The sequence below is a fragment of the Myotis nattereri genome, assembly GCF_964212035.1.
Source record: "Myotis nattereri genome assembly, chromosome: 1".
In the NCBI taxonomy this organism is placed as follows: Eukaryota; Metazoa; Chordata; class Mammalia; order Chiroptera; family Vespertilionidae; genus Myotis; species Myotis nattereri.
In genome coordinates, this window is record NC_138075.1 from 200426649 (window position 1) to 200440666 (window position 14018).

At 39.6% G+C, this 14018-nt stretch overlaps 1 protein-coding gene across 2 annotated transcripts in view; it reads right to left on the bottom strand.

Moving 5' to 3' along the window:
- CWH43 (cell wall biogenesis 43 C-terminal homolog) overlaps window positions 1-14018 on the bottom strand; it is a gene marked incomplete at its 5' end in the record, with an annotated part of 43993 nt that overhangs the window by 15035 nt on the left and 14940 nt on the right. The window contains 5 exons of one of the 2 annotated variants that reach the window (XM_081082774.1): window positions 1767-1902; window positions 3511-3616; window positions 6213-6292; window positions 8591-8716; window positions 11056-11313. In XM_081082774.1, coding sequence (XP_080938900.1) covers window positions 1767-1902; window positions 3511-3616; window positions 6213-6292; window positions 8591-8716; window positions 11056-11313 — 706 coding nt within the window. The remainder of the gene's footprint in view (window positions 1-1766; window positions 1903-3510; window positions 3617-6212; window positions 6293-8590; window positions 8717-11055; window positions 11314-14018) is intronic. The other variant, XM_081082775.1, reaches the window with a different exon arrangement.

A 14018-nucleotide genomic window follows, 5' to 3' on the forward strand; every position in this document is an offset into this window, starting at 1 on the left:
TATCTAGTAGTTTGCTTGCTTCCATTTCTTTCATTTGTGATATGTTTCTTTGTCTCCACATTTTGAATGCTTCCCTGGATTTGTTTCTACATATTAGGTAGAGCGGCTATGTCTCTTGGAATTGGTAGAGTGGCCTTGTATAGTAGGTATCCTGTAGGGCTCAGTGGCTCAGCTTCCCCAGTCATTTGATCTGGGCACTCTAAGTGCACCCCTGTGTGGGCTGTGTGCACAGTCTTGTAGTTGAGCCTGGATTGCTGTTGGCATCTCTAGGAGGAATTGGCCTCCAAGCTAATTTCCTGTGAGGAGACACTGTGAGTACTAGTACAGTGGGAGAGCTGCTATGCAGAAAATACCCCTATGGAGCAGGACTTGCTTCAGTGGGGCTTTAGTGCTCACTGAGTCTGCCTCTTGAGTGTGTCATTTGTGGGTGTATAGAGTTGTAATCTACTATGGTCTGAAGCTGTCCACTGGGTACACTGGCATGAGGCCTCCAGGGAGGTGCAGTCAGTCACTGCCTGGGGCCACTTGGAAGTGACCAGGAAAGTCCCAGCTGTGAATCAAGGCAGGCTGGTGCTAGTGCCAGTTCTTGGGCCTTTTATTGATAAATTTGGGGCACGCTGATGCCAGCTGCAGCTTGTTTGAGAGATTTTAGCAGTCTGAAGCCTGAGCCAGTACAGGTCATTCATATGGAAAAGCCGCAAACAGGTTGGGTGGGGTTGCAAACTGGATGGGGTGGGGTCTTGGGGAATCCCCAGGGCAGAGCAAAAAGTGTGTTCCAGGCTAATGGAGAGTCAGATATGGCTTCCAGTCAGCCCTGTGACAGGGGAGGTCCCAGCACAGGAACAATGACCCCTGCAAGCACCACTGTCAGGGAGAAAGCTGCCCCCAAGTTCCTGCCCCAATGCCAGACAATCCAGTTCCTCTCCATATGTGTTTGGGTCCCTCAAAGCTGCCACCTGGCGCTGGAGCTCAGAGGAAGCAGGACCTTATAAGTTTTGTTCAGACCCTTTAAAAGGAATACCGGAGTCTCCAGCAGCCCCCTTGTCACTCAGACCCAATCCCCACTGGTTTTTACAGCTCATAGTTACAGGGACTTCTCTTTCCAGCTCTAGAACCCTGGCTGGGGGGGTCTGGTGTGGGACTGGGACCTCTTGCTCCTTACAGGAGGCCTCCACAGAGATGATCTCCCTCCTGATTAAATAAATGGCACACGTGGGTGTTGGACCAACCCATTCCACACCTCCATCTTTCCTATCAGTCTCAAAGTGCTTTCTTCTTTAGTTCTCTAGTTGTAGGACTTCCATTAAGCCAGTTTTCAGGTGGTCCTGAATGATGGCTGTTCTGTATTTTAGTTGTAATTTTGATGTGGTTGTGGAAGGTGGCAAGTGAGTCCGGAATTTACCTATGCTGCCATCTTGGTTCTCTCCAACATTATTTACATATTTGTGTCCTTGTTTATTTTCTGTATCTTTACATGAGAATATAAACTCCATAAAGACAATGTCCAGGTCAGATATGCCTACTGTTATAATCTCAGTTCCTACACTGTATGGTTTCTAATGGTAAATTGAAAATATCCAGTAATAGGAAAACCATTCAAACAATTATGGAATATGCATATCTTCGGCACTTCCTCATCCCCCAGGAAGCATCAGCAGGGCATAGGTCATGGGACTAAGGTCTGACAATCTCACCTTTCTACTCTAAGTCTATGCTGCCTGGTCTTTCAGAGTTATGTTCAGGATTAGTACCCAAGGAACACTCACCCCCAAGTGTGATCCCTTGTGCTTGGACCAAAGTCAGTATAGAAACCCAGCTTCTCCCCTAACCACATGGTTAAGTCATTGTTCCCAATGAAGGGCTTAGAAGCATCACTCTCCAAAATTGTGATGAAATCTGCACCTGTTCAGAAAAAGAAAGGCACATGGTGATTAACCACAACAATGCAAAAACAATGAGTAAAACGTTGTTCTTGAACCCTTTGCCTTCGCTCAGAAATCAAAAACAAGTTCTTAATGAGTCATGAAAGTGAAGTGAACCAAATCTGAGCTATCAGGGAGTTTTCCCATATTTAGAATATAATTAATACATGGGGAACCTTAAGAAAATGCAGAAAAGGATAAAAACATAACTTTTCTAAATTTTCAAATAATATTAACATCACTCCCCAAATCTCAAATAGGCTTAATGGCTTTTTCAAATACCCAATTTATGTTCAGAAATAGAGAGTGGTGCACAATAGCATTTTACTTTTGGGCAAACACTTCCGTGGTATTGGCACAGAAGTAAGTGTATTGGTTTTGCCAGACCTGACCAGATGAGCCTTGGAGGCCTGTAATCAGGACTAAAGGACTACAGGCCAAGGAGATTTCTTAGCCAGATTAAACTCGTATAGACCCTCCGCAATTTCCTAGGAGACAGGCTTATCATTAGCAATAACCAGAACAGTTCAGCCTTTTACATATCTTGCTCCACGTTCCATGCAGTTGATCTAGGAACCAAATGCCCACATATTTTCAAGGATGTTTCATACAAAGATGAGCTCCCCCAGGCATGGAAACTTAAAAATTGTTCCTTAGGCTATTTTAAAAACTTAATTGGAGAGCATAATGCTAAGTGAAATAAGCCAGTCGGAGAAAGATAAATATCACATGATCTCACTCATTAGTGAAATATAATGAACAACATAAACTGATGAACAAAAATAAATCCAGAGACAGAGAAGCATCAAACAGACTGTCAAACTTCAGAGGGAAGGCAGGGGAGGAAGTGGGGTGGTAAGAAATCAACCAAAGGACTTGTATGTATGCATATAAGCACAATAGACACAGACACTAGGGTGGGGTGAGGGCATGTTGGCGGGGGGGGGGGGGGGGGGGGGGGGAGGTGAGGGTGGCCAGGGAGGAACAATGGGGGGAAAAAGAGACATATAATACTATATGCAATACTTTAAACAATAAAGAATTTTTTAAAAAATAATAAAAAACAAAGAATTAAAAAATAAAATTTAATTAATTCATTTATTTTTAAATCATTATTGTTGAAAGTATTACATATACCCCCCCCCCCTTTTTTTCCCATTGCCCCCTACTAGCCTGTCCCTGCCCTGTGCCCTAGTCCCTTAGGCTCTGAAAGGCAATTTGCAGCACAAATGAGCATCACTCTGACCCTACCAGTTTTAACCTGACAGTTTATTGGTCTCCAAAGTGAGTCCCCAAGTGACAGGAGCCACCAGCAGGGGCATCTCTAAGAGCAAAGGCGTGACAAGAATCCCCTGTAGATACCCAGTGTGAGGCTTTGTTCAGAATCAACAGAATTAATTGCTTTCAAACAAAGACAAATGTGGTTACAGATGCTAAATCCTCCTGCAGCTGTTCACCAAAGTAAAGCCTTTTTAAGAAATTAGTTTATGACCCAAAAAACCCTCCTCCTGGTACTGATGATCTTGTTCCAAGTAAAAGTAACAATAGTAGTTTCTCAAAACCTAAAACTAATTCCAGTAAGACCCACCTGTTTCATTAAGCAGCTGAGCTGATCTTTCTAGACTAGACCACCCTTCATTGTCGTAGCCAAACCTGAAAGGCCAGATGGCGGCAGAGACTTCTGTGGTTGGTGCCTGAGGAAGTTTTAATGTAAATTAGGATAACTATAAACAACGGCAGGTTCAATGACCCATTTTTCCCACCTCCCTCTACCAAAATTCATATTTTAGCAAAGGTATTTTCATAAGTATCTGCCCACATTTAATTCATAAAAATAAGGAGATATTTGCTAAACGGTATCTCGTAATCCTCCATGAACTTCTAGCTTAAGCTTAGAAGTTTGGAAAGTGGGCATTTGTAATAAAGATTGTTTATAATAGCAAACATTTAAAAATAATCTGGCTGTTGTTACAATAGGCAAAATAGGAAAATGAATAAATTGTATCACTTACAAATAATGGAATACTGCACAGAGCTAATAAATGAGTTGAGGATATGTATTTCCACATGGATGAATCTCACAAAGATGATTTTAAGAAAAAGTAAGTTGTAAAATATATATATGTCAGATGTCATTTAGATAAAGTTAAAAAAAATGGAATACTGTCTTGAGATAGAGCATCTATGGCAGGGGTTCTCAAACTTTTTAAACAGGGGGCCAGTTCACTGTCCCTCAGACCACTGGAGGGCCAGACTATAGTTTAAAAACAACAACTATGAACAAATTCCTATGCACACTGCACATATCTTATTTTGAAGTACAAAAACAAAACGGGAACAAATACAATATTTGTATTTGCATGTGGCCCGCGGGCCGTACTTTGAGGACCCCTGATCTATGGTAACAATAGAAAGAAATGCATGGAAATGATAAACACCATATTCAGGAGAGGGGTTTCCCTTGCCCGGGAGAAGATCACAGAGGGACACAGAGAGTCCTTTAACATGTTTGTAAAGTGGTGTGCCCCTTCTAACTGAGGTATGGTGGTGCTACTCCCCTACTGTCCCCACAAGGCCAGAGGTTCAGGAGCACAGCCCCTTTCAGAGTTCCTCTTTTGGGTCAGTGGGCTCAGTCAGAGAATGCACTGCTCAACCCTAATCATTATCTCAAACTAATACCTTCTGGCCCACGACAGGGATCCTGTGAAAGAGGATGGGTTAAAACAAATCCATCGCCACAACTGAAAAACACCTCATAGTGGACCCTGGAGCTCAGACTGGGAAAAGAATAAGTAGCAACGTCTAGGTGTCGGAGGGCCATTACTCAACACAAAAAGATCAATGTGCCACCAGCAGTGAGCTGGGCATTTCATCTTTCCACAAGAAAAATTACCCCGTTTAGTGAGTGTCACATAAAGAGAATGGAACCATCAACAGAGAGTTCAAGAAGCATGGTTATATTAATCAAGCTATCCCTTTTCATGCAACTAATTAACTCTGGATTTTATCACCCCAAAACCTGGTATTCCCTCATTCCTCCAATCCTCAGTAAGTGCTACTTCCCTCCATCCAGTTGCTCAAACCAAAAAAACAGAAGCCATCCTGACACCTTACTTGTTCCTCTGAATACTGTCTCCCTCCCCTACTAGAATGTAAACTCTGTGAGAGCAGGGATCTTGTCTAACTCGTTTACCTTCTAATCTCTGTCACCAGGCACACATGAGACATTCAAAGATTTATCAAATGAATGAATGAATGAATGACCAAAAGAACAGGCACAAAATCCAACTGAAATGACTCCTTTTGAAAAGGATCCCTGACATTACATATCCTCTTCTGGCTGACATTATTTGCAGTCATAAATAATAAATAAGTAATAAATAATAAATAAAGGGAAAAAGAAAGAGATTATGTAATGACCTCAATTAAGAAATAGTTACTGAGTTCCGAGGATGTGCCAAGCACTCCATGAGGTGCTAGGAGTACCAAGGTCAACAAGAGGAGCAGGCCCTGCATCTTCAGTATAGCTTTTTATTTAATATGAAACATCTGCCTGGTAATACAGATTGCTAAAAAAAATCCAAAGTTAACCTATGAATTCTATTTTACCCAAAACTGTGATTCTCATTGCATTATGATATGCATCAAGCTTTTTATCAGAGTGGAGGATAGCATTACATTGCAATGACTTACTCTTACCCACCTCTCTAACAGAGAAAGGGAAAAAAACATACAAAACTGTAGACAGCAAGAGGGAAAAGAAAGAGACAAGAAAACTTCCACACCTCATCAAACACAAGTTAACCCAAATCTGCAAAATCGAGGATTGTCTGTAAGATTTTTATTCAATCAAAGAATCTCACATTATTGCCTTCAGCAATATCTACCAGACAGTACAAAGAAGCCACTGTAAAATAGTTCTTTATTTCATGTTTTAGATATGTTTAACCATCGGATGAGAAAGATAACTTCTATATATAACAAAATCACAAGCAGTTTGCCTCTATGATGTGTGTCTATCCTGTCCCAAGAATCCAGCCCAACTTCATAAAATAATTCTATGTTATTAGCCTCTGACCTAAGGGTTAAGGAGATGAAATACAGGGCCCTAACATCATTAGATCCAGGTCTAGAGCTCGGTCATAATGGAGAAGTATACAAATGTATGTATATACATATACATATACATATACATATACATATACATATACACATACACATACACATACACATACATATACATATACACATATCCTACAAAATCCTATATTAAGATTGGCATTTACTTACCCTTTTGCCCAACTTCCTTTCATAGCTTTTATGCCGTAGTCCTAATCCTAATAACCCCACACCAACGAGCAGCCACAAAACTAAACAGAAAGCAAAGATACTTGTTTAAAAGAAGTTAAGTTTGCTTAAAAAATAATTTTCATGAAATTATTAAACCTATTAATCAAGGATTTTGTGCAAAGGGGAAATGTCTAATTCCTGAGTTAATTTTCATGTGTGACATGCATACATAACCCATACTTTAAAACCAGGTTTCAAAGAATCTGCCCTAAAAATATTCCAATAGCCATGAGATGCAAGTAAATGTAAATCATAAATAGATACAAGATAATAGACAAGACAACAACGTTCCATGAGCAGGAACCAGCAGGAAAAATCACCCTAAAGAATCAAGCCCACAGCCCTAGCTGGTTTGGCTCAGCGGATAGAACATTGGCCTGTGGACTAAAGGGTCCCGGTTCGATTCTAGTCAAGGGCACATGCCCAGGTTGTGGGCTCAATCCCCAGTAGGGGGCATGCAGGAAGCAGCCAATCAATGATTCTCTTTCATCACTGATGTTTCTATATCTCTTTCTCCCTCTCCCTTCCTCTATGAAATTAATAAAATATATATTTTTTTAAAAAGAATCAAGCCCACAAATACTTCAGATATTAAACTTTAAGAATCAAAACATAGTCCTGGCCAGTGTTATTGAGTGGTTAGAGCATTGGCCCACCACCGAAGGGTCACAGGTTAGATTCCTGATCAAAGGCATATACCTCGGTTGCAAGTTCAATCCCCAGTCCTGGTTGGGGTGCGTGAAGGAGGCAACCAATGGACATGTCTCTTAATCGATGTCTCTCTCTCACTCTCCCCCACTCTTCCACTCTCCCTTTAAAAAAAAAACAACCAAAATCAATGTCAAAAATAGCCTGGGGTATGGATTAACAAAACAAACAACAAGAACAAAAGAATCAAATATAAAATAAGGCACTTAACATGTTTAGAAAAATAAAAGAGGACATTAATAGTATGACTGAGGAACATGAGACTAACTCAGTGATCAGAAAAATTTGTAAAGAAATTAATAGACTTGTGGAAATAAAATTATATAGTAACTATAATAACTGAAATTAGAAACTCAATGGACAAAATGAACAGCAGATTAGGCTAATCTGAATAGAGAATTAGACAAAGCTGAATAGAGATTTAGTGCAAGGGGCAGCTTAAAAACAAAGACAGAGAGCCCAGTTGTTGTGGTTCAATTGATTGAGCATGGTCCCATGCACCAAGAGGCCACCAGTTCGATTCCTGGTTAGAGTACATGCCGGGTTGAGGGCTTGATCCGCAATAGAAGGTGTGCAGGAGGTAGCTGATTGATGTTTCCCTCTCACTGATGTTTCTATCTCTCTCTCCCTCTCCCTCTCTCTCTAAAATCAATAAAAAACATTTTAAAAAAAAAAGAAAGCAAGAAGATAAACAAGGAAAAAATATACCTAGAGAAAGTGGAAAAATAAAAGATGATGGAAATAAATCATAATACATGAGAAATTGCAAAAATAGTAGATTAAACTTTGAAGTTGGAAGACAAAGAATGACATTCTAGAAAAGGCAAAACAATGGAGACAGTGGTTGCAAGGAGTTTGGAGGAGAGGGAGAGGATGAATAGGTGAATCAGGGATTGTTTAGGTAGCAAAACTGCTCTGTATAATACTGTAATGGTAGAGACATGTGATCATACATTTTTCAAAACCCATAGAACATACCACGAAAAGAATAAACTCTAATGTAAACTATGAACTTTAGTTCATAATAATTTACCAATATTGGCTCATCAATTATAACAAACTCTGGTGCCCTGCGCTCGGGAGAAGGGGGCCTTTCCATGTTTTTAAATCCTACATAACACTATGTAGTTGTGAAATGTATTGTATCTAAAACACTATTTGCAAATTTTACACATTCAATAAATATTGTTAATCCAGTTCATTTGAAATGAGTCCTATTAAATAGTAAACTTATTTCATGTTTGACTTTATAGCTCATCAATATTCCAAAAGTTAACATATTTAATCTCCCAAAAAAGAAGAAAAAGAAATGGAAAAATAGTCTCAACTATTAAAAAAAGCATTTTGGAAATTTTACCTGTTAAATCAACTTATCTATGTTAGAAGTGAAACAAAACTAACACACAGTGTTTACGGTTAAAATGACATAATATCAGAGATTCTCTTTAAAGTATTTCACCAAAAACCATAGGGAAGATAGCTGTTAATAACAATTGTTGGAACTGGGCAAAGGGTACATGAGTGGTCATTATGCTCTTTAATTTCATATATGTTCGAAGCTTTATATTTTTAACAAATGCTTTTTAAAAAGAAAGCAAAACTATACTTACAAAGTTTCATATATTTTTCACTCCTTCTGAAAAGCACATTTGGGTTGTTTTTTGTTTGAAGAAGAAAGTCAAGACTTTTCTTAGGACCAAATAGCATATTCAGCCCAATAATTAGCATCACTGTCCCTATCAAAAGAGAAAAAATGTATTAGACGATATTACATCTTAATCCAAGAATGCTTCCTATGATAAATACCAGAGGCCAACATTTCGGTGACATTTCAGTTATTAAGTTAATTTATCTCAGTCCCTAAGCAGTTCCTCCAGCAGTACTTTTGATCATGGGGATGATTGTAAGCAATCAGCTCAGTAGAACCCTGATGGATCTCTTTTAATTTCCCGAATGTTTCCTTAGTGGTTAGGTTGCTGAGCGTGTGCATCACTATTGACCGGGCAGAGGAGGGTGGAGCTCAGAGAGAGGAGCCTTCTGAACAGCCTTAAGGACTCAGGCTTCTCCACACAGGAGGCCAGGTAGGTTCTCAACATGGCAGTGTTCCTGGCAACAATTCTGGCCTGGATGCGGGTGTTCTGGGCACTGGCTCCCCACAGAGTGTGCATGCTGGAGCACACGGTGCCAAAGAGGTGGGCCAATAAAGTTGAGTTCCGTTGGATGCACTACAATGTAGCTTGCATGGAAAGTTCATGTACTGTTAAGGTGGTACCGAATAGAGTGGAAACAGAGGTATGACTGAACACTATATCAATTAGGAACTGTCAAGTAAGAGTTAGGTTTTGGCTAGCAAAACACAACAAAACAAAAATTATGTGCCATTTCCAGGAAATAGCAGGAGAAACCCAGACAATACATGTATAACTAGTTTCTGATTGAATGCACATTCCTTTCAATTGTATTAAAAGCTACTCGGAAAATTACCAAGATTTCTTAATTTTGTGGCCTTATCAATATAGTGTCATGCTTACTAAAACAAAAAAATAATCATTCTTACTTGAGAAGGCACTCAAAAAGCACATAACGCATAACACTATGAAGAAGTAAACTTAAGCTCAGAACAGCTCTTACTTTCATTTGGGCTCTCCACATGGCAGACCCCTAAGCAAGCTGGAGGAAGGAAAGAGCAGGGCATTGCACAGGAGGACAGAGCAGGACAGAGCACACACACCTGGAAGAAACCAGAAGAAATACCAAGTTCGCAAAGCCAAGGTTATCTATCGCGGAGGAAATGCAGCAATGGGTTTCTCTAACCAGATGAGAGCTTGGGAATTCACCAGAAATATCAAATTCTTAACAATCATTTTAAATATTTCATGTCATTTTAAATAATGTATATAATATACATATATATTCCAAATCAGCCTCTCCTGACAGATGTCAGGAATAGAAATGTCATGGAATAGAAAAACGTATGTGAAAATGTCCAAAGTAGTTGGATATTTACCAAGGGCCCAGGGGAGATGGCAAAGGAACTAGGGGAGAAGCCTAGATATGCAGCACTCACCCCAACAGCACTTCCACAGGTATTTATTTAATTTTATCTATAGTGTTTCCCCCACTACTCTGAGGCTTCAGTGGGCAAGGGCACTATGTCTCTTAAGTCTCCAGCACCTGGCACTGTGCCTGGAACACAGGAGGTGTGCAATCATTTTTTTAATGAGTAAATGAACAAATGGAAAACGAATGAATGCACAAACAAGAACTGATCCCCTACTAACATGTTTTGGCTCTTCACTTTTTCAAAGGTTTTATCCTTAAAGCATCTGACATGTTTTATTTAAACTGAAATGATAAGCGACATTTGATTTATTGATTTATACATCAGCAATTTCATCATTGCCAGCAAACAATTTTTAAAATACTAAAATGGGATGGGTTTATGAAATTTTAATTATGGCACATAAGTTCATAACCACTGAAATGAAAAATGTATTTATTCTATGATTTGGGAATTTATCATTACACTAAGATTCACACATGCAAAATATATTTTATGGGTAAAGATATAGTAAATAAAAATCATAGATAAAATTCAGAAGAACCAAAAAATAAAATCACAATTCCCAAAAAATGTATACACACTTTAACAGATAATAGCTCAATTGATGTTTCTTTCTTTTCAGGTTTAACCCATTGGAATGAAAAATTATTCAAAGTATGTATACATCTTTTTGGGACACCCCCTTTCCCAGCATATCATAAATACAAGTGTTACCTAGTACCTCTTTTATACTTTATTATGAATTAAACTTGTTTTTCACAACTACTTCATTCAAAAGGGCTTTGCAGTAATAAGTATTACTGAAACTCAAATAAATAAAGAAATTTGTTTTAAGTAGTAATTTAGACATTCCTCCAGTTGTTGTTGTTTTTTTAAATCAAGAGACTCTTTTAATGAGAAGGCCAGATCATCCTATTTATTTCCACTTGTTGTGTAAAGTGCTAACTCCCAGTCTTGAAGGATTTTTGCCAGTAGTTATTAGTTCAATTCAGACCCTTATAATGTACTCACCCAAAAGCACATCTGATCTTTCTCTAGCGTAGACACCTCCTGGGACAAATTTAAAAGCTGTGCACCATGCACAGAAAAATGTATCTACAAGATAAACTATCATGGCAATGGCCATGGGTTTCCCAGGGTTTGACCCTGAGCTGATAAGGTGTCCAAGCACTTGAGGCCACATGGACGCTGTGAAGAGGGCGAGTACGCAGCCAGAAACAGCGGCTGCCCACGTGGGCAAGTACAGGAGACCAGCTGCCGAAGCCGCCCCTGTTTTTGAGAGAGAAAAAGAAAAAGAATCAGACAGGAAAGCAGTAAAGTTTCTTCCATTTTCTCAAAAATAAATAAATAAATAAATAAATAAATAAATAAATAAATAAATAAATAGGAGGGAGGCTTATGGGATGACCAATGTATAGCCATTTAGAGCCAGAAGGGACCTTGGGGGGAGACTGGTCCAATCTTCACGCTAATGAGAAAATGAGGTCTGGAAAGGTTAACGTGTCTTGCTGGAAGTCACACAGTGAGTTACTTGTACAACCCGAGGTGGAATGTGGGTCCAGTGAACCTCCATCCTGTGATACTTCTTCAGGAATGGTGGGGAGAAGGAAGAAGGCGTCTTTAGATTATTTGTGTTATGATCCTAAGTTCAATAAAAACTGAACTTACCTGCAATACCAAAAACATGTCCATTTAGTTGAACTAGCGAGGTCCAGGACTTAGACAACATGTTAGAGTCAGGTGGTTTCTAGAATGTTTTTGTTAAGGAACTTTCTAAAGGCATTTCCTTCCACCTGAATACTGCCCCTTGTTCTATATTAGGTATGTTGGCTTTCCCAACCACACTGGCCCAAAAGAAGATGGGGCCGAGATAGTGCTGTAGACACGCTGCTTTAGCAAGTCCGCAGTCCGCTCATCCCGTATCCAACAGCCTGGGAGGTTTGGGGGCTGTGCAATCTGCCTGATCCACAGCAGACCCTTAGCAAATGCTGGCCCATTTGTTGAGCCAATCCCAAGGAAACAGAACAATTCTCCCACTTCCTGTGAAATCTTTGAGAAAGTATATCAGGGTTTTACAGCACCCCATTTTTAAAGCTGTCAGTATATATATCTATATATCTACATATAGATATATAGATATATATACACATAGATATATAGATATATATAGGTTTATATATATATTAAAAATATATATATTGATTTCAGAGAGGAAGGGAGAGAGAGAAAAGAAAGATCAATGATGAGAGAGAATCATTAATCGGCTGCCTCCTGTACGCTCCCCACTGGGGATCGAGCCTGCAATCCGGGCATGAGCCCTTGACCGGAATCGAGCCCAGGACCCTTTAGTCTGTAAGCCGACGCTCTATCCACTGAGCCAAACTAGCCAGGGCACTATAACACTTTTCCACAGAATAGGACATTTTCTAGACATTTCAATCAATGTATCGTTGTGATCCACCCTTCAAGGTGTCTGCAGCAAACTCCTCAATGCTCGGGGCGAGAACTCCAGAAAAGCCAGCAGGCAGAGCAGGAGGTGGCCCCAGCCGGCGCCCCGATTCACACCCATCAGTAAGTTCCACCTGCACCATCACAGGACAAAGCCATGTGACTATTCCCCCGGCTTCAAAAGACCACAACTCCTACAAACAGGAGACACAGATTCCAGGGCCCTCCGCAACTCACGGACTTTAACTCCACATGAGACCTCCCACACGTAGATCTGACAATGGTTATTTTAATAACAGAAACAAAATTTTTTCATCTTGAAATTTAAAAATACAGAACTGTAAGGAAGCAATTAAGAATTGTCAAAACTCCGAAGTATTTCTCCTAATCTTTTTCCATGTCTATATGGTAGTATTTTTACATAAATTAAACCATACCCTACATTGAGGATTATATTCTGCTTCTTATGTGACATTATATCCAGAATGTTTCCTCATGTTATTAATTTTTTGCCTAAAACATTTTGTGTATATATATTGCTGTGAGACCACACACCGCAATATAAGCAGCCATGTTCCTATGGTTGGCCACATAGGAAGCTTCTGACACTGTGAGGGACATCTTTCTTTCTTTGTCAATTGATCTCTGACTACAGCTCCGATTATTTCCTTCAAGCAGGTTCTTAGAAATACAATGACTGTGTCAAGAGGTAAAGGCAGTTTAAAGAGTCATTACCTGTGGTCCCTGATTTCCTGAAAGGGGACATGCGGCCTTTTCCCTCCGAAACCTTGCCGGACATATCCCCTTTTGGGTCCTGACAAAGTTACCTTTTCCAAAAATCTTTGCCAAAATAATGATGAAAACAGTATCACATTCTAAATCTGCGGTCGCTAACCAGTGGTCCGTGAGGTCCGAGAGGTTGGCGACTGCCATTCTAAATTACATGTATTTATTAGTGAGATTAAATTTTTTTTGTTTACAAGCTTTCAATGACTAATTTTTAAAAGAATGATTTGATATTCTAAGGCCATCAGAATGACTGTTTCTTCTGTCATAGCACAGAGAATTATCTGGAGGGAAAGAAAACACCTCTTCAAATTTCCCTTGGCTGTAACTGTCTTTTTAAAATTTACTTTCTATTTTTACATAGGCTATATATTTTTAAATCCACAAAAATTGTATTTTTTAAAAGGCTATCAATTCAAAATTTGAAAGGTACAGGAGAGTCCTGACCATCGTCACCCACTAGCTTCCTATAGTGAAAGCAACCAATGTTGGCATTTTCTGCATCCTTCCAGAGACACCCTATGCATAGGAAGAAATGCATATGTGTGCACACGTCCCTTCGTGCACACCAGTGGCGGCACCTGGCACGCACTCTGAGCCACTGTGCCTTTTTCACTTAATTGTACGCCTTAACTGCTTTTTTGTTTGAGATGAGTCTCCTGAGTCATTACAACATCAGGAGTCTGCCAAGTCTTTACAACATCTAAGACACCAAACAGAATGAATGGTACTAGAACATT